At 40.6% G+C, this 21072-nt stretch overlaps 1 protein-coding gene across 5 annotated transcripts in view; it reads left to right on the top strand.

The window, feature by feature from the left end:
* Positions 1 to 21072, top strand: part of FREM1 (FRAS1 related extracellular matrix 1) — a 218992-nt gene that overhangs the window by 114545 nt on the left and 83375 nt on the right. For all 5 annotated transcript variants that reach the window (XM_070375913.1, XM_070375912.1, XM_014476323.2 and 2 more), the window contains exons 11-16: positions 3563 to 3759; positions 4478 to 4568; positions 6067 to 6234; positions 10597 to 10805; positions 13170 to 13263; positions 19247 to 19499. In XM_070375913.1, the coding sequence (XP_070232014.1) occupies positions 3563 to 3759; positions 4478 to 4568; positions 6067 to 6234; positions 10597 to 10805; positions 13170 to 13263; positions 19247 to 19499 (1012 nt within the window). The remainder of the gene's footprint in view (positions 1 to 3562; positions 3760 to 4477; positions 4569 to 6066; positions 6235 to 10596; positions 10806 to 13169; positions 13264 to 19246; positions 19500 to 21072) is intronic.

Here is a 21072-nt window from a genome sequence, read left to right as displayed (position 1 = left end):
ATTACTACCGGGGTATAAAAAAGCATTGCTTGTACATTCTTTTTGTACAAAGAGCACACTAGAGAATAAATTTGCATAGAAAATGGTCTCTTTGAATGTACAATAAGTATTGTTTCCTTATTAAATCCAGTTTTTCAATTATGTGGAGCCTCACTGATCCACACCATGACTGGGAGGTCCCATAGAGAATTTCTGAACTTTGTAGATTAGCAAAAAACTATAATTGGAAAAAAAAAAAATTATGACGTAGATTCCAGGAAACTAGAGAAATGACTGTCATTGTGTGCCATTATTTTGATAACTGGGTTTAGTTTTTAATTATTGAAGTACTTCATAATGGAGTAGTAAATATGCTATGAAGTGAAGTGAAGTGAAGTGGCTCAGTCGTGTCCGACTCTTTGCGACCCCATGGGCTGTAGCCTACCAGGCTCCTCCATCCCTGGGATTCTCCAGGCAAGAATACTGGAGTGGGTTGCCATTTCCTTCTCCAGGAGATCTTCCCAACCCGGGGATTGAACCCAGGTCTCCCTCATTGCAGGCAGACGCTTTACCATCTGAGCCACCAGGGAAGCTGACTTCTCTGACTTCCCTGGTGGCTCAGACGGTAAAGTGTTTGCAGGAGACCTGGATGCAATCCCTGGGTTGAGAAGATCTCCTGGAGAAGGGGATGGCAACTCACTCCAGTATTCTTGCCTTCCCCCCCACCCCAAAAAAAAGGGGCTCAAAGAAATATGCTATATGCTTTTCTAAAAGTGATGAAGAATGGAGATAGGGAATTGATTTATTGAGCACCTACCATCAGGTACTTTCTGTGATGTCAGATATCTTGTTTGATCCTAACAACACTTCATTGTAGTAGCCATTCTTATTATTCCCAATGGGCAGACAGAAAAACTGAGCCCCAAAGGGGTTAAATGATTTGCCCCAGGCAGCAAAAGCTTGTAGGTGGCTGAGCTGATGTTCCAGTCTTTTTTATATTATAGCAAAAGCTTAAACTATGTTTTAATTTTTGCTTTGTATGTTAATTTTAAAAAGGAATTCTCTTCATTTTCAAATTGGTTCTTGTGAACACCACTTTCTTAGAAAAAATTGGCATTGCTGATCTGTGTTTCAGTGACAATATTAAATAATCAAAACCAGGAGACGAATATTAATGCTTTCATGCGTAAGGCTTTCATGATGCCAAGCAAATGTTCCGTTTCGAGGGAGAGTAATTGCTTTCTTCCAACCAGGCATGGATTATTCTAAAAAAAGAAAAAAGTGATGATAAAAACTGTTTGGCAAAATCTCCTTGCCCTCCTTGCAAGATCTAAAGCTGTGAATGTTTGATAAAACTCGTAACATCACAAACAGGACATGTAGACTCATTCAGTGAGAAAACGTGATAAAGTGCCTCCTACCTACAAAATACCATGCTAGATGTGGTGGAGCTGATATTATGCCTAATTTATAGATAAGAAAATGGACAATCAAAAAAGTTGAATGACTTGTTCAAGATAGTAATTACCAAGTGGAATACTCAGGACTGTCCATTCACTGGCACATTCCATGTGGACTATACTGTGATCCTCCTCTTGTGGAACTTACAGTCTAGGAGAGACCACTTGTAAACTACAAACTAATAATGCAAGACAATGAAATTATAGTGTTTGTCAAGGGATAATGAAAATTTGAGAAAATGAAATCCAACTGAGAAACTGGAAAACATTTCAAGAAGAACCTTCAAGAGTACGAAAGAATCGAGTTGCTAGAGAAAACAGGAGAAGAGCATTCCAGAGTGAAGAAACAGCATGGTCCAGAGCATAGAGGTGTGTCTGGGAACCAGGACTGGGTCTGCTTTGTGCAAGCAGGGTGCTAGATTAATGTTAAAAGGTAGCAGAAGACAAAGTTAAAAAGTGTGTCCAAACTGTGAAGGGTCTTGAATACCATGCTAGGGAGTTTGAGTAATTCTATCCTTCCTGGGTGGTTGTTTAAGATTTCCTTTTTACTTTCTTGTTTTAAAAATTTTTTACTGAAGTATAGTTAAAGTGTTGTTTTAATTTCAGGTATACAGCAAGTGATTCAGTTACACATATTTATGTATATATATTCTTTTTCAGGGGCTTCCCAGGTGGCTCAGGGGTAAAGAATCCACCTGCCAATGCATAAGATACAGGAGACGTGGGTTCAGTCCCTGGGTTGGGAAGACCCCTTCGTGGAGGAAATGGCAAACCACTCCAGTATCCTTGCTGGGAGAAACCTGTGGACAGGGGAGTCTGGCAGGCTATAGTCCATAGGGTCACACACAGTCAGACATGACTGAGCACACACATGTATTCTTTTTCAGATTCTTTTCCTGGATAGATTAAAAACTACTGAGAATAGTTCCCGGTGCTATACAGTAGGTTCTTGGTGGTTATCTATTTTACATATAGTAGTGTATATATGTTCATCCCAGCCTCCTAATTTATCCCTCCCTCGCCTTTCCCCTTTGGTAACCATATATTTGTTTTATATGTCTGTGGGTCTATTTCTGTTTTGTAGATAACTTCATTTGTATCTTTTTTTAGATCTTTAAGGACGTGAATAACCTGATTTTGCTTGTGTTTTTTTAAAGATAAGACTAGAGGTATGGAAAGTCAAGATTCGTTATTGAAATTAGGGCTGATGGAAAGCTGTTACGATGATACAAGGAAGAAATTATGCAAGCTGGAGCAAGATCAGGAATAGTGGGGCTTACAGCTGGGGAGGAGGATGTGGTTACTGTTTCGAAAAATTTATAAATACAAACTCTAGGACTTAGTGATGTGTTCTGTGTGGGTAGAAAAAGAGGAACCAAAAGTTATGTCAAGGTTTCAAGGAATTATGACAGAGTGGAAGGAGGAAGAGAAAGACCAGGCTGTTGGTAAAGAGAGATGTAAAAGTAAAACCTGATGCTTTCAAACTGTGGTGCTGGAGGAGACTCTTGAGAGTCCCTTGGTCTGCAAGGAGATCAAACCAGTGAATCCTAAAGGACATCAACCCTGAATATTTATTGGAAGGTCTGTTACTGAAGTTGAAGGCCCACTACTTTGGCCACCTGATAAGAACTGACTCATTGGAAAAGACCCTGATTCTGGGAAAGACTGAAGGCAAAAGGAAAAGAGGGTGGCATAGGATGAGATGGTTAGATGGCATCACAGACTCAGTGGACATGAATCTGAGCAAATTCCTGGAGACAGTGGAGGATAGAGGAGCCTGGCATGCTATAGTCATTGGGGTCACAAAGAGTTAGAAAAGACAGTGGCTGAACAGCAACAACAAAAAATAAAACCAGGAATGTATTTTGTGCATTGTATGCCCATTTGATAGTACTCAGGACTGCATTAAATGTAATTGTGATAATTGTATTCTTAAGATACAGTGAAACATGGATGGAGAATGATCCATTTTTAGCTCATGCTCTTAATAGCTCCTGAACTTTTTCACTGGAAGTGTATTATAAAATTTTTGAAAATCATAGTTGATCGGATGATAGTGGAGTGTCTTTTTTCTGGTGTCCTTTTGGTATTTCAAATTAATGATACAGATAATTTCTCTCCAGGTGGTGACAATCCATGTCACTCCAGTAAATGACCAGCTTCCAAAAGAGGCTCCTGGAGTTTCTCGGCATTTAGTTGTCAAGGAAACGGAGGTGGCCTACATCACTAAGAAACATCTACATTTTATAGATACAGAATCACAAGACAGGGAGCTGCTCTATACAGTAACCACTCCTCCATTTTTCTCCTCCAGCCGCAGGTATCTCTATGAAAAGTCATCACTTGGGCTATTAGTTGAAAGTTGTGTTCTAGGATTGAGTTGAAAGTGTCACTGTGTAGTCTTTAGTTCACTTGCTTTGTTAGTCAGACATGAACTTATATTCAGTTCAGCATTAATTCTAATCTCAAACTTGTCTCTGCCTTCCTCAAAGGCTGTGTTAATACGTAAATGGCCTGCAACTTGTAGTGTCTTTAGCTAAAGTAGGCTGAAAACAGTCTTTAATCCCTTTTTCTAAAGAGAATGCTTTTTTCTTTTAGGTACAATTTACTGAGTCTTCATAGCTTTATTTTTAGATATCTCAGGCTACAAAAATGGTCATATTCTATGATTCCAATCCAGAAAGTGCCATGAATATACCTTAGGCTTTAATTATGTACTAAATGATAGTGAGTAAATGTTTTTAGGATGAGTATCTAACAGCATTTCATTGTAGTTAGATTCCCTTTCATCATGTCAGAGCAGAAATTTTGTACATACTTTTTATAGTTAGGATGAGAATGGCATTCATGATACTAGACTTAAGGCTAGTAAGTCTTAAGTCCCTGCCCCTGATATAAAGAGAGAATATAAAGATGGAACATTTGATTTCTTCTGACAATGAGCACTTTTAGCTTTAGAAAATGTGGTTGCAGGCTAATGTGTGACTTAATTTTTACCTGGAAAATTAGCTTATGTGTTCTTTTGTATTTTTCTTTAGACACTTAGATGCTGGGAAATTGTTCATGGTGGACAGCATACCAAGGCTAACCAAGACTCCTGCAGCTCCAGGGTTAAAGTATTTCACTCAGGTATGATGCTATGCTCAAATGTTGACAAACACATGAAAGTGTCCTCTGAGAAGGTCTGGTGCTCCTAGCATTTTTCTTGAGGATTTTGGCCTTTGACATCCGCCACAAGCAATAAATACCTGATGTCTATATTCTTTCTGCTTGCACATTCCCATTAAGCAAGTGACATGTATTTGAAAATGCTTGATCCAGTTGAATATGTTTGTATAATAAAATCTCATTATAATTCAATACAGCCTTTTGCATCAACTTAGGTTCCTGGTTTAGGGCTCTGATATAGGGACCTGATGCATATGTTTTCATTCTATCAATTTCAGTTCATCTAATAACCTACATATTAGTTTCCTAGGGCTGCTATGGCAAAGACCACAGACTAGGTGGCTTTAAAGGACTGAGATGTACAGTCTTATAGTTCTGGAGGCGAGAAGTCTGAAGTCAGGGTGTCAGCAGGGATACCATCCTCCAAAACCTTGTTCATGGGTGGGGTGGGAGTGTCTTCCCTTTTCTCTTCCCAGCAACTAGTGGTTTGCTGGGAATCTTACATTCCTTGGCTTGTAGATGATCACTCCACTCTCTGCTTCTGTCACCCCGTGGCTGTGTTCTCCCTTGTCTCTTCTTATGAGGACACAAGTTATGTAGGATTAAGGGCCACTTTATTCCAGTACAGCCTTATCTTAACTAATTGTATGGGGGACATAATTCAACCCATAATATACTGCTTTCCAAAATCCTTCCTTAACCTTCTCCCTATTCCTATGGTTCTATATTCTGAAGACCTGAGTGGGGTGACAGTAATAATGAGTGCTTAGGCAGCAGCTACGCCTCAGGTTCAAGGTTCAATATGTTTAAGGTTTAAGGTTCAATATGTTAAATCTCACTGCAGTTTATTGTTCAGTCTCTAAATCATATCTAACTCTTTGTGACATGGTAGTTAGAAGTGGGAAATGAATATGCCAACCCTCATGATGAGTTCTATTATTTTATTACCTTATTTATTTTATAGATAAGGAAACAGGGGCCTCATAACTTTATTTATTTAATTATTTACTCTTGGCTGTGCTGGAACTTCATGGCTGCACAGGCTTTTCTCTATTTGTGGTGAGCAGGGGCTGCTCTCTACTTGGGGTGCATAGGCTTCTCATTGCAGTGGCTTCTCTTGTGGAGCTCGGGCTCCAGGGTGCGTGGGCCTCAGAAGTTTAAGTAGCTTGATCAATATCACACAGCTCCTTCATGGTGGAATAGGGCTGGAATTCAAGGTTCCTGTCTTTTATAGAGTTGGCTGACTTTAAGCCCTTGCCATAGTTTTTCTTAATTTCTTTGTTCTTTTTCCTCCCATTTTTAGAAAATGTGATTTGTAAGATAGAGCTTTGTATTGATGATGGAAGTGTTTGCAATCTTCCATATTAAGTTAACCCGATGGGTCTCTTAGCCCCAGGTCTTTAAATGTCTCTGATCCTGGCAGTCGGTACCCACATGTCTGTCTTGATTTGCTTTGCAGCACGCTGTGAACCATATGAAAGTGGCCTACATGCCACCCATGCAAGATGTAGGTCCGCATCCAAGACACGTCCAGTTTGCCTTTTCCGTCAGTAACCAGCACGGTGGGACGCTATATGGGATCTGCTTTAACATCACGATTCTTCCGGTGGACAATCAGGCCCCAAAGGTAGATATCGTGGTTGATACGAAGGATGAAGAGGAGGGAGGACCTAAGGAGAAAAAGATTTTTAAAGACTTACTCGAAATGCTCACTTCTCTTTAGGCTGTTTCCAAGGACTTTTCTATTTTCCAACTACAGTGTAGGGAATACAAGCGTGGGGAGGGGAGTTGTTCACCTCCTATGGGACTTTCTATCTAAAAGGTGAGATTTTCCAGTTGCTTTATTTGGCATGAAAATCATTTGGCATGATTTTCAAAGTTTTATTAAAATCTCTTTCATTCCCTTTCCTTTTATACTGAGTTTCACGTGTTGATTAGGGAAGGAGATTAAATTAGGAGTCTCTTAGCAACCAGAGAGGCTTATTTGCTCTCCCCACAGACTAGCTATGCTGCTCTGTCATCTAAATAAGCACTTTAATTTTCCAAAATGAATTAAGATGGACCCTTGCATCCTATCCTGTTCCACTCCCTCATGTTTGTTGGGTCTCTCATTAAAACCAGACCACAAAGGCGATGCTACCTTGCACATTCTAGCTTCAGGGCTAGGATTCATCATGAGAGTTTGTTCCCCACCTGCCCCTGCCCCATCAGAGTGCTACGGTTAATGAGTGTGGCTATTCCTAGGATTGTTTTTCTTCCCTCATAAGTGGAAAGACAAAGTGTGATTACCCATTCGTTAGGAACCACCGGGGACTAGAACCCACCCATGTCACATCCCTAAGGAGAGAGGCCACCTTCTCAGGCCCCCACCTGAAATGAAACCAGGAAAGCCTGGATGCTCCCTTTCCTGTGCTCTCCCCATCATCTCTGCACTTGCCCGAAGTTGTGGGGCAGAAGTCTCATGCTGAGGGACTGAGGCACTTATCCAACCTGCACAACTGTTCTGATGAGTCTAAATGATACTTGAAAATAATGAATTGCCCAAATTTCTGTTAGCTGCTGAATGGATAGATGAAATGTGGCAATCCATACACTGAAATATCAATCCTCAACGTAAAGAAATAAAGTACTAATATGTGCTACCAATTGGTTGAACTTGGAAAACATTATTTCAAAGATAAGTACCCAGTCACAGAAGACCACATATTGTACAAATCCATTTATATGAAAGATCCAGGATAGGCAAGTCTATAGGAAAAGAAAGTAGATTAGTGGTTGCTTAGGACTGCATGGGGGCTTTCCAGGTAGCTCAGCTGGTAAAGAATCCACCTGTAATGCAAGAGACCCTGGCTCGATTCCTGGGTCAGTAAGTTCCCCTGGAGAAGGAATAGGCTACCCTCTCCAGTATTCTTGGGTTTCCTGGTGGCTCAGATGGTGAAAAATCTGCCTATAATTTGGGAGACCTGTGTTTGATCCCTGGGTTGGGAAGATTCCCTCGAGGAGGGCATGGCAACCCACTCTACCATTCTTGCCTGGAGAATCCCATGGGCAGAGACACAGCACAGCATAGGAGAAGGTGGGGAAATGGGAGGGTGGGAGAGGGAAGGATTGTGGGGAAATAGGGAGTAATTGCTAATAAAGACAGGGTATTTGTTTTTGTGTGTGAAAAATATTCTAAACTTGATAATAATGGTTACGTAACTTTGAATATGTGAAAATACTAAAAGACATTGTCTTTTACACCTTCAAGGGGTAAATTGTATGGTGTGTGAATTATCTCGATAAAATTGTTCTGTGTTTGTTTCTGGATTTCTGACTTCTGTAGCCTACCCCACCCCCACTCTGCAGCAGCTGGACAGGGCATGTTCCCCAGTCACCAAAGTATCCATCCAGCTCAGGACACTCATTTACCTCACCGGCCTGACCCCTCAGGCCTCTGAGCTTGCAAGTTTTGGTAGAAGATGGCCCCCCAAGAGGTCACACAAAATAATCTAAACTGGATTCTTTGTCTCCTTCCCTGCTGGGGACCAGATCATGTTCCATGTTGAAAATACAGTTTTGAATGTCTGTGAATTTGATTAGATATTATTCAGATCATCCTTTTCTGTGTATGAAATGCATGTACTGAAATAGCACAGCATCCAAAGAAGCTACCGTGTTTTCCAGAACAATCACAGAGAAGTTGTTTTTTTTATGTAAAATATCCAAACCTCTTGCTAGAGAAAGATGATCCGTTGGGAGGAGGGGGGAAACCAACAGAAAGAGTGAAGTGAATAGTTACCTCTGTCATTTGAAGGTAAATGGAATTGTTATGAGGACTTGGGACTCAAGAGGCATAGGGGCTTCTGTATTTTTTCTACAGTGTATGAGACAAATGAAATAGTACCATAGTAACTGAGAATAATAAAATAAAAGTCAATTAAATGAGTCTCCTCCTTGAAAATGGTCGTGGGAGCTGTTCCCTGATGTTAAAAATCCACAGACCGCTAGGTTGAGTGAAACCATGAGAGAATCTTGATGCCATACTGACCTGAAGTTCCAGAAACCTAAACACTGGGTTAAGGAAGGGACTGGAAGGTGAATGATGAAAAAGTGAGAGTAAGTTAGCCTTATGCTTTTAGTCTTCTAAAGTTGTTCTAAAACCCTGTATATTTAAAAATCACTGAATGAGGCAAAGTATATTCCTTGAAATTTAGCATCTTGGGATCTTAATTAGTGTAACTCAGGACAAAACTAGGCTGGCACACATGAACCATGTTTCAGTGATAATAGTCTTCTGTAAATGTGAGCTCCCTTTATTTCTTTCTCCTGCTGCTGCAGCTGCTGCTGCTGTCGCTTCAGTCGTGTCCGACTCTGTGCGACCCCATAGACGGCAGCCCACCAGGCTCCCCCATCCCTGGGATTCTCCAGGCAAGAACACTGGAGTGGGTTGCCATTTCCTTCTCCAATGCATGAATGTGAAAAGTGAAAGTGAAGTCGCTCAGTCGTGCCCGACTCTTAGCGACCCCATGGACTGGAACCTACCAGGCTCCTCCATCCATGGGATTTTCCAGGCAAGAGTACTGGAGTGGGGTGCCATTGCCTTCTCCGATTTCTTTCTCCTACAATCAGTGAAAATGTAGGTGTGGCAAATGAGAGTAAGACTCTTGGGAAAGGTGGGAGTGCATGGTTGTAGGGAGAAAAGGCACTTACTTTATGTTTTGCTTTGCTGAAAGAAGTTCGTCTGTTAAAGAATACAAGGTAGCCGTCCCAGGGAGCTTGGTGTCATCATTTCTATGACCCAAGGGCTGCCCTTGGGGTAGCTGTGGGTGCCTGGGAGGATGGAGCAGGGTTGTACATGGACGCTGTGGTTTCCTGCTCACTTCCCTTTCCTCTGCCCATTTCTTGCCCCCTCACTCCCAATCCCCTTTTCGAGATCTCTCCTTGGGGAGATCTCTCTGCTCTGAAGAGAGTGCTGCTTCCCTGGAGAATATTGTGTCCTTACATTAGCAGAGCAGTCATCCCAGACTGTTCGTGAGGAGCCTTCAAAGCCCGTGACTTGTAGCCCAGCTGTATCAACTTGTTTTTGATTCTGTGTAGTAATACAAATTTGAGAAAATAGTAGGTTAAATAAAGTTAACAGATTTTCCTACTCTAGGATCTCAGAGCATGAATATGATTATGAGTCTTATAAACCTCCAAGGTGAAGATATTATATTAATATGTGACTCTTTTCAGGTTGTGTTTGACCATGGAACACTTCTTGCCAATTCCCAAAGTAATGATAAATATCCCCAGTTGTTCAAATTTGCTTTTTACTTTCAAATGAATTTTTATTGAGCAGTGGGTTTTTTCTATTATAGAAAATTATCTTTATGGCTTTAATATTTAAGTCTAATGTTTGAATGAATCTATTTCCTGTGAATTCTTCAGTTTCCAGTCTTCAGTTTCCCTGTTCGACTCCCATCTCTAAAATGCTCACTACCCTAACGCTTAAATGCTCCAATCAGTTACTTAAGTCTTTAAGAATTTTTAGGGTGTAAGAAAACATGGGTTCTTTCCCTCAGGAAATTTAATATAGGTTTTGTTCATTTTGTAAATTAAGGTATATATGTGCCAAGCAATGATAGATATGGACATGATGAGGAATGTTATTTTCTGAGTTTAGATACATAGTTTAGATATCATACACTGATGATAAATCTGATTGCTGCTGATAGATCTGATTGCTCAGATCTATTCAGGATCTGAGATCAATGAAATGTAGATGCTTTCAGGTTTCTAGATCCGCCTTGTTTCTTTGTGTCCATCAATGTTTAGAACTGAAAGCATTTAGCAAAAAATATTTTTTAGCCAAGATGTTCATCTATGAGTCTGTCCCCTTTAGAACATTCTTGAAAGTTGGATTGACGTGTAAAGACGATGCTAGAAGTTGTCTGTTGCTTTCATGAGTTCTGTTTTCAGGTACACCTCGTGAACAAGGCTTTAAATGTTTCCTCCTTCTTTCTAGGTGTTTACCAAACCTCTGAGAGTGGCTGAGGGAGGTCAATGTGTCATCAGCACACAGCATGTCCTGGTTTCTGACGAGGACACCAAACTGGACAACATCTACCTCTCCTTGCAGAGTCCACCTCAGCATGGAATGGTGGAGCTAAATGGATTCCCTCTAAACAAAGGGACCACGTTTCCTTGGGGAGACCTCCAGGCCTTAAAACTTAGGTTAGAACATTTCCTGGATTCTTTGTTTTATATGCTTTGGCTCCCATTTGAATCAATTGTGAGGCAGTGTAAGAAGTTTATTCAATTCTTGCAGGAGTAGCAACACGCCACCTAATACACTCAAGGGGCAGTTGAACATTAGAAACAACAACCCTATAATTTTCCTTCCAGACATTTTCTTCCCCTCCGGCTTGCTGTACTGATGGGAATGATATTGTGAATATTTGAACAGCAAAAATTGAGTTTCCATGAATATTAATTTTGCTGCAACAGCACATATCACAAAGGGTAGCAGTCAAACTAGATGAATTGAGTCTGAGCTAATCTATAAGGCTAATCTACATAATTGAATTTGGCTTTCAGAAAACCCAACTTCATAACCCTGGAAATTCTGGGATAGAATTCTGTTGATTGATGTCTTTAGTGTGACTTTTTAATCCATTCTACTGGGGAGGTGATTTGCAGGCAAATAAGTAGGGTAGATTAGGCAGGACACAGACTAGTGCTTGGGCCTCTTATTGTCAGGGACGGAGTAATCCCTGCTTCATAGTTCTGTAGTGGGCCTATAGTATTAATAGTTCCCGTCACCTTGAGGATGTTCCTTTCCTCTGCCTAATGTCATTATGTAAGACACTTAAAAAAGAAAAAAATCTAGTAAAACTCTTTCTCTGCAAAATAATGCAAGATACTCAAACGCAGTTGTCAGGTAGACAGACATACTGGTTAATTTCTTACTTGTACAAATTCAAGTTGCAAACTAGAATTTTGGTCTTTTTGATAAAGTATAGGCCTCAAATGCTTAGTTTTGCATTTGAAAATTGACAAAGAAGGGGGATTTGTGTACAGGAAGAGCATTTTCATCCAGAAGTTTAATAACACTGTTTTATTTACAGCTTCCAATATCTTAAGCTCTTTTCACTACTCTTATTTTCATTAAAATTTTCTCTCCCCGCCACCCCAAGATCTCAGCTCTTTCCTACCCATTAGAAAGAGAGCTCTGTTTAGGTAATTCTTTCTAGGGAATGAATGATGGATAGAAAAAAGGTACCAATTTTGCCAGCACATAGTTCAAGCATTCTTGAGCTATAGTTCAAGCATTCTTCTGCTGCTGCTGCTAAGTCACTTCAGTCGTGTCCAACTCCATGCGACCCCATAGACGGCAGCCCACCAGGCTCCCCGTCCCTGGGATTCTCCAGGCAAGAATACTGGAGTGGGTTGCCATTGCCTTCTCCATGGCTTGCAATTATGTCTTGTTCATTAAACTTCACAGCAACCAAACCTGATAAGGTAGATGGTTCTGTTCTCATATTACAGTTGAGTTAACTAAGGCATAAAGAGGTTAACTAAGGTCACTTAGCAAGTTTGTGGAAGAGTCTGGTTTTAAAAGAAGTTCTGTTTGATTCCATTGCCGTACTTTGGAATGTGTATTCTTAGACCTATTTGGCCCTTTTAAGGATAATAGCATGGTTAAATTTATTTGAATTAGCACATTATCACATGTCAGTCTACTTTTGATCAGGGAGTGTGACAAAATAAAGCATAGAAGGCAGTGTTGGGAGGGAAACTGGAGGTTGGAGGTGGGCTTTCTCCACCACTGGAATTGAATCCCTAACTGGTGCATGAATGAGTCAGTATCAAACATTTGGCTCAGTTCAACAATTATTTAAAACTTACAGTGTATCACTACAGTAGACTGGAGAGTGAATTGAAAGTCTACAATTAGACAGTTCCTTTAAGAAACTTGACTGGAGAATGAAAAGAAAATAGTGTCAAGAATAGATCAAGAAAAAAATATTTTTAAGTCTGAAGAGATTCAAGAATCTTCTTAGGTTGAGAGGGAAAGACCTAGTCATTGGCAAGAGGGAAATGGCAGGAGAGAGGTAGTGAGTAATCCATAGATGAGGCTTCAGGGCAGAGCTAAACTGATTTGTGTAACAGTGTAACTAAAGGGAAGGATTAGCCCTAAAAGTCAGGGAGGAGGGAGAATCACCAGAATCCACTCATCGTCCCACTTCTGTCTGTCACTGCTCAGTGTCAGGGTCCCCTTGGCCCCAGGCAGTGTTTTCTGTATGTAGGCAGAGCTGCATTCACTGCTTCCCATTTTTACAGTGACAACTTAAAGGGCTGCTTTTTGATTTGGGGACAAGTTATGAATGCACAGAACACATTTTTCTTGGGTGGAGCAATTTTACCATCAAGGATGCTTGAATATTTATGTAAGTGACTTCAAGATTATACTGGCATTTTGGTTATATATTTATTTGATTGAACATAGGGCCAAAACAATGGAAAAGCTCTTGTGACAGGAATCTCAGTGCACTCACTGTGGCCTTGAGAGATTAGTGACAACTATCATCCCCACAGATATCAGCATGATGGATCCGAGGAACTTCAGGATGACATAGTACTGCAGGTCACAGATGGCACAAATGCAGCTGAATATGTCCTACATGTTGAGGTACGTAGTAAGTTTCCTCCTTGGTTCCTATAGAAACAAAGTTTTGGGTTTGGAATCTTCTTGGGGTCTCTGATAGAAATGAAGATACATGGTCACCAAAGCAAGAAAGTGCCTGTTTATGTCTTGGAATGTGTCAGGACAGGCAATAGAAAGCAAAAATATCTTGGTGAAATGGGCATACTGTTTTCTCACTCCAGTCCATTTAAAGATAGGAATGCTCTTCCCTCAAACTCAGAGACTTAATTGAAGAAGCAATTGGTTCCTTGTATAAATTATTTCTAATATTTCTGAGCTGTAACATTCAAAACTATTTGTTTAGCAGTTGGATGGGTTAGGCTAGCATCATGGGGGTTTTTCCTGTTGTGTGCAAGGAGCCATATCTGTATGCACAATGTGAGTTTTTGTGAATTCCTGTACTGTACATTCCCCTGGCCTGTTTGAGATGATTAATTTCCCCCTTTTGACAAATGAAGGAAAATCTGCACATAAAGGTTGAGTACATGCTCAAAGGCCTGATGGGAACCCCCAAGTTTCTTTGTTGAGTGACTATCCATGTCCACAAGCATAACTCACAGGATTTGCAGATACTTATAGTTAGTGACAAAGGAAAGTCTGCAGAAGACTTACCATGCTTCTTAAAGACCCTCTAATTATTCTTAATGTACCAAATTCTATTTCTGTTACAGTTGGTCAGATCTTCATGCTATGAAATTATTGTTAAAGGTCATAATAATGTATTTGCAAGATATTTTACAGTTAATAATTAATTTAGAATGATGACACCCATCTAGTGTTTTTAAAAGTACACAGGAAAGGAATTATCTTTATTTTATAGCAAAGGTCTGAAAAAGTTCAATGACTTGTCGAAAGCCATTAACTTGACCATGTAGACCTGGGCTGACCTCTGCACTCTGGTCATCAGGCCAGCATTCTTTCTTCTTCACGACTGCCACAGAGCTCAGTTCACAGGTGATTGTAATTCAGGAGCACTTACGCATGCCAGGTTCAATGCATAGTCCCTTCCTTTCATTTTCCCACTTAGTTCTCATGATGGTCTTAAACCTACATGAAAAGAAGTATGTCATTTAAGCTTCATAAAGGTGAGTTTTCTTTATTGGTGGACGTTTACATATCAAGAAAGCTTACATTTTTTTCCTGAAAAGAAAATTTCTGGTGAAAATCCCAACTCTATCTTCTGTCCGTGACTATCTTTTATCAATGACAATAAGCTGTGCCTTTGAGGAAAAGAATCTGTTTGTGTTACTTTTTAGAGAAAAGAGCATGTCCTTTGAAAGCCAATCAGAAGTTTGGGCAATTTGGGGACAATTATGCATGATTTTTTTTTTTTTTTTATCCAGGAGCAATGTTTTTAATTCTATCACCTTTAGACTTTTATGCATTTGAAAGCGGAGGCTATTTTGTGAACTGCTGCAAGGTGATTATCATGAATGTGTTAGTGAGATTAATCAGATGGGGTCAAGAACGATAATAAAGAGGGTCTTCACTCAATCTACTTTGAGGACTTAAACAGAGATATTGTCCCTTAATAAGCCAATAGTAAATGGGATAGAATGCTGTTAAGTTGCTTCAGTCGTGTCCGACCCTGTGCGACCCCATAGATGGCAGCCCACCAGGCTCCCCCATCCCTGGGATTCTCCAGGCAAGAACACTGGAGTGGGTTGCCATTGCCTTCTCCAATGCATGAAAGTGAAAAGTGAAAAGTGAAAGTGAAGTCGCTCAGTCGTGTCCGACTCTTAGAGACCCCATGGACTGCAGCCTACTGGGCTCCTCCGCCCATGGGATTTTTCAGGCAAGAGTACTGGAGTGGGTTGCCATTGCCTTCTCCCAACTGCATGCTTTTTCTACCTTTAATTAAATAAATAAGCCTGGGCTTATCACCCTATTCTCTACCTGTTAAAGGAAAGTGTAAACATAATTTCATGTATATCTGTTGTAGAGTTTTCAGCCTGTTTAAATAGCAGAGTGACCAGGGCATACAAACATAGTTACGTTCGTACATTCATTTATCCCATTAATGCCTAATAAGTGCCTTCTATATGCCAGGTCCTATGCTAAATGCTTGGGCTATGATGATGAACAAGACAAATATACTTCCTCTTCTTATGGAGTTTATGGGCAAGGGAGGAAGGCAGCCTTTAAACAGATTATCACTGAAATAATTAGTTAAAATATGGATATGTTCTACAAGTCAACAGGGTACTGCTACTGCTGCTGCTGCTAAGTTGCTTCAGTCGTGTCCAACTCTGTGTGACTCCAGAGATGGCAGCCCACCAGGCTCCTCTGTCCCTGGGATTCTCCAGGCAAGAACACTGGAGTGGGTTGCCATTTCCTTCTCCAATGAATGAAAGTGAAAAGTGAAAGTGAAGTCGCTCAGTAGTGTTCAACTCTTCGAGACCCCATGGACTGCAGCCCACCAGGCTCCTCCGTCCATGGGATTTTCCAGGCAAGAGTACTGGAGTGGGGTGCCATTGCCTTCTCTAAACAGGGTACTAAAAGGGGGTAAATGAAGAAAGTTTCTAAGTGAGTCTCAGTTGTCAAGAAGTTTTCCTGGAGGAGTCCATATGTAACCTAAACATAGAGGAAGCCGGATGGGGAGCGCATGTATACCTGTGGTGGATTCATTTTGCTATTTGGCAAAACTAATACAATTATGTAAAGTTTAAAAAAAAAAAAAAAAAGCTAGAGGAGAACATACCAGGCAAGGGACAGGATGAGGATGCAAAGATGGTACAAAGACCTGATGTGTGTGGAACACAGTGTCTTGGGGATAACAGTGGAGTGGAATGGAGTGACAAAGGCACCCCATTGTATGAGATAAGGTCAGATACCCCAGGAAAGTCCCTAGGAAGCCAGTGAAGCTTCAGTGATAAAGAATCTGCCTGGGGACATCTCTGGTGGTCTAGTGCCCCCTTCCAATGCAGGGGGCATGAGTTCAATCCCTGGTCAGGGTGCTAAGATCCCATATGCCTCCTGTCCAAAAAAACAAAACATGAAATATAAGCAATATTGTAACAAATTAAATAAAGACTTAAGAAAAGAGAGAGAGAATCTACCTGCAATGCAGGAGACTCAGATACCATCCCTGGATTAGGAAGATACCCTGGAGAGGGAATGTCAATCCAGTCTAGTATTTTTGCCTGGAAAATTCCATGGACAGAGGAGCCATGGACTGTTGCCATGTGGGCAACAGTCCACGGGGTTACAAAGAATCAGACATGACTAACCATGCACAGGCACCCATGCACACAATGGTGACTTGATGAAAGCCACATTTTAAAAAGATCACATTGGGGACTTCTGTGGTAGTCCAGTGGTTAAGAATCTTCCTTGCAATGCAGAGGACATGGTTAGGGAGCTAAGATCCCACATCAGTTCAGTTCAGTTCAGTTGCTCAGCCCTGTCCAACTCTTTGTGACCCCGTGGACTGCAGCACACCAGGTTTCCCTGTCCATCACCAACTCCCAGAGCTTACTCAAACTCGTGTCCATCGAGTTGGTGATGCTATCCAACCATCTCATCCTCTGTTGTCCCCTTCTCCTCCAGCCTTCAATCTTTCCCAGCATCAGAGTCTTTTCAAATGAGTCAGTTCTTCGCATCAGGTGGCCATTGTATTTTGGAGTTTCAGCTTCAGCATCAGTCCTTCCAATGAATATTCAGGACTGATTTCTTTTAGGATTGACTGGTTGGATCTCCTTGCTGTCCAAGGGACTCTCAAGAGTCTTCTCCAACACCACAGTTCAAAAGCATCTATTCTTCAGCACTCAGCTTTCTTTATGGTGCAACTCTCACATCCATACATAACTACTGGAAAAATCATAGCTTTGACTAGATGGACCTTTGTCAGCAAATTAATGTCTCTGCTTTTTGATATGCTGTCTAGTTTGGTCATTGCTTTTCTTCCAAGGAGCAAGCGTCTTTTAATTTCATGGCTGCAAGTCACCATCTTCAGTGACTTTGGAGCCCCTAAAAATAAAGTCTTTCACTGTTCACATTGTTTGCCCATCTATTTGCCATGAAGGGATGGGACCAGATGCCATGATCTTAGTTTTCTGAATGTTGAGTTTAAAGCCAAGTTTTTCACTCTCCTCTTTCACTTTCATCAAGAGTCTCTTTAGTTCTTCACTTTTTGCCAAAAGGGTGGTGTCAAAGTAGAGAGAATATCATAATAAAGTCCCATATATCAATCACCTGTTCTTAATAATTGCTATCATTTTACCATATTTCCTTCATTTATTTTCTCTTTGCTGAATTATTTTAATGTAAGCCCCAGGTATCATGACTTTAGCCTCTAAATGTTCCAGTATACATCTGAAATTAAAGATGTTTTCACTCTAGCTTTGTCTTGTCATTCACCTATCAACTCAGATTTTCTCACTTTGAACTTGGACTACACTCCTTTTCCTGTCTTACTTCCTTACTGTGTGTCAGCAGAAGAAATTCATTGAATAAGCTGAATATTGTAGGCACTGTGCTCAGCCTGGGAATATAGAAATGAATAACATAATATCTCTACTCCAAAAAAGTTGGGGCCTAATGGCTCTCAGAGAAGTCCTCCATGATCTGCCAGCTTCTCATAATATAATACCTGTATGCCATCTTTGGATAGCCATTTACTTGGTCTGTTCCTTTTGGCTTTACTGACTATGCCAAAGTCTTTGTGTGGATCACAACAAACTGTGGAAAATTCTTAAAGAGATGGGAATAATAGACCACCTTTCCTGCCTCCTGAGAAGTCTGTATGCAGGTCAGGAAGCAATAGTTAGAACCGGACCTGGAAAAATGGACTAGTTCCAAACTGGGAAAAGAGTATATCAAGGCTGTATATTGTCACCTTGCTTATTTAACTTTAATGCAGAGTACATCATGTGAAATGCTGGGCTGGATGAAGCACAAGCTGGAATGAAGATTGCTGGGAGAAATATCAATAACCTCAGATATGCAAATGACACCACCCTTATGACAGAAAGCGAGGAACTAAAGAGCCTCTTGATGAAAGTAAAAGAGGAAAGGGAAAAGATCCCACGTGCAGTGGGGCAACTAGGCTCACACACTGCAACCACTGAAGCCCATGTGCTGCAGCAAAAACCCAGCATAGCCAAAATAAAAAATAATAATTTTTTAAAAAGATCATATTGGTTGAAGTATGAGGGAAGGAAATACAGGGTTGAGGGTATTCACAGGCCAAACTTGATAAATAAATGTGCAGCATACACCAAGTTGTGGTTGTGAACTCAGAGGCGGACTGTCCTTTATTCCTATTTAGAAAACATACTTTTTCAAATTATACAAAATCTTTTAAAATTTTGGACAGTCACTGCAATCTCATGTTGCTTGTCTTTCCTTTCTACTTAAGGGTTTTATTTTAATGACAGTGAGAGAAAAATGTACTACCACGTTGAAAACTGGTACTGATTTAACAGTTATGGAGTTTCAGAATTAACTCAAAATGTTTGAAATGCATCTGCTACTTATTATATGTCCAGAGAAACTTCCTGGGTGGCAGGAAGTTGACAGGAAGGAGAGTTTTGTAATCACCAAGTAATTTGAAATATAAATAACTTTGATGTAGTAAATATAAATGCTCAGACCACAAGGACTAGGTTTCCTCCAGAATATGCATAGATTGGACGAAGGAGGATAGGGGCTTGGGTGACAGACGCTTTATATTACATTTATTTTTTGTCTGTCTAGAAACAAACGAGAGCTTTGGGTCCCAAACCATAACCATACTCCCCCATTCCTACCTTAAATGTCTCTCATATGGGTCATTTCTTCCAAGATGGTTCATATGGGGAAAGTTAAAAGATACAAACAGCTTGGCCAAATTCCATAGCTATTGTTTTGCGTGTCTGGAAGACTAAAAAAGTCTGTTATTCCAATTATGAGCAATGAGTTACCAGTTGGACAATTTGTCATTGCTTTCTTTTCTCAAAAACATGCATTTTTCACCCCCTCTGCTTAGGTGTTCCCTGTAAATGACGAGCCACCAGTGCTAAAGGCGGACCTCATTCCCATGATGCATTGCTCTGAGGGGGAAGAGGTTGTCATCACTTCTGAATACATTTTTGCTACTGATGTGGACAGTGATGATTTAAAGCTGATGTTCATGATTGTTGGAGAACCTCAGCATGGGACCGTGAGGAGAGCTGGGGTCACAGTACATCAGTTCTCTCAGGAAGATGTTGTCGCAGGGGCTGTGACGTACAAGCACACAGGTAAGTGACAGCATTGTGGTGAGTCTGGGCGTGGGGATGCAACAACATTACAGAGTCTTAGCTCACTTCTTGCTGTGGGCTCTGATAATCTCAGTCTTAATGTTTGTTTCCATTAAAACCAGAGAAGCTGCAGCGGGAGCCCATATCCTATTTTTCAAATATTATCACGATATTCAGCAGTATTTCTAGATCTCTCAGTAATACAGTGAATTTCACAGAAAGAACAAATGTTATTGCTGCTATGTTCCTGATGCTTCCATAGACTTTCGATTCACTCTGGCTTGTCCCCATCCCTATTTTGGTCAATTTGAAGAAGGCTGTTTGGCCATCCCACTCTGGTTCCATATATCATACCAAAAATGCCTGAAGTAGGCTCCCTAAGGTAATTATATTATTAACTTGAGAAGTTTTCTGATTATCAGCTAGTTCATAAGAAGTAACTGGTCTGCCCCTTTGGTTTCTTGAAGAGCAAAGATGATGTTTTATGCTTTGTGTAACTTGCCCATAGCACCTGACAGTCATGAACACAGATTGAAAATACAGTAAATGCTTGTTTGTTAGCATTGTAGTTACATTTCTGGCATTGCATTGTATTGCTATCTAGGTGGCATTTGTTCCTTATGTAAAATATTCACATAAAAAATGTTGTCAACATCTGTAATCTACAGATCACAATAGTAGGCATAGTAGGCTCAAAGGAGTATAATCCAGACCCTAAGATGAACCCCATTCCCATGGAATAATGATAGTAACACCTCTGTCCTTCATGACATCACTAGCCCTGCCAAATTTGATTTCTGGGTTGGAGGCACTTCCTCAGTAATAATGCCATGGACTTCCTCTAACTAACTTTTATCATACTCCATTACTGTTTCATGATTACTCATCCATATGCCTCTCTAACCTAGATTCCAGGGGGAAGTATGACTGAGTGTGTCAGGCCAGGTGAGTGGTACAGGAAATAAGAGGTGTCAGAATTCAAATCTTTTTATTTGAAAAAACAGAGAAAGAGAATACAAGCAGTGATGTGGGAGGGAATTCAAGGAGGGGAACTGAGATAGCTCAAGTTTAATTTGGACATGGGGAAAACGTTTTGAAATAATATTTTTAAATGCACTTTGGAAAAAAACAACTTATTAGGATACCAGTTGCCTCAAGGCCAATTAGTATGACATACTTTGATCACTCCACTAGACATCTTTTTTCTTGAAATAATATCTCTTTATCCTCACTCTGTTAAGTCTTCAATTGGTAAGTCATGTCTTAATCTTTGCGACCCCATGAACGGCAGCATGCCAGGCTTCTGTGTCCTTCACTTCCTCCCAGAGTTTGTGCCAATTCCTGTCCCTTGAGTTGGTGATGCCATCCAACCATCTCATCCTCTGTCACCCTCTTCTTCTCCTGCCTTCAATCTTTCCCAGCATCAGGGTCTTTTCCAGTAAGTCGGCTCTTTTCATCAGGTGGCCCAAGTATTGGAGCTTCAGCATCAGTCCTTCCAATGAATATTCAGGGTTGATTTCCTTTAGGATTGACTAGTTGATCTCCTTGCTGTCCAAGGCACTCTGAAGAGTCT

This window comes from Bos mutus, chromosome 8 (assembly GCF_027580195.1).
Source record: "Bos mutus isolate GX-2022 chromosome 8, NWIPB_WYAK_1.1, whole genome shotgun sequence".
Lineage (NCBI taxonomy): Eukaryota > Metazoa > Chordata > Mammalia > Artiodactyla > Bovidae > Bos > Bos mutus.
The sequence above is the reverse complement of the archived record's forward strand: the minus strand, read 5'-3'. Positions and strand labels throughout refer to the sequence as shown.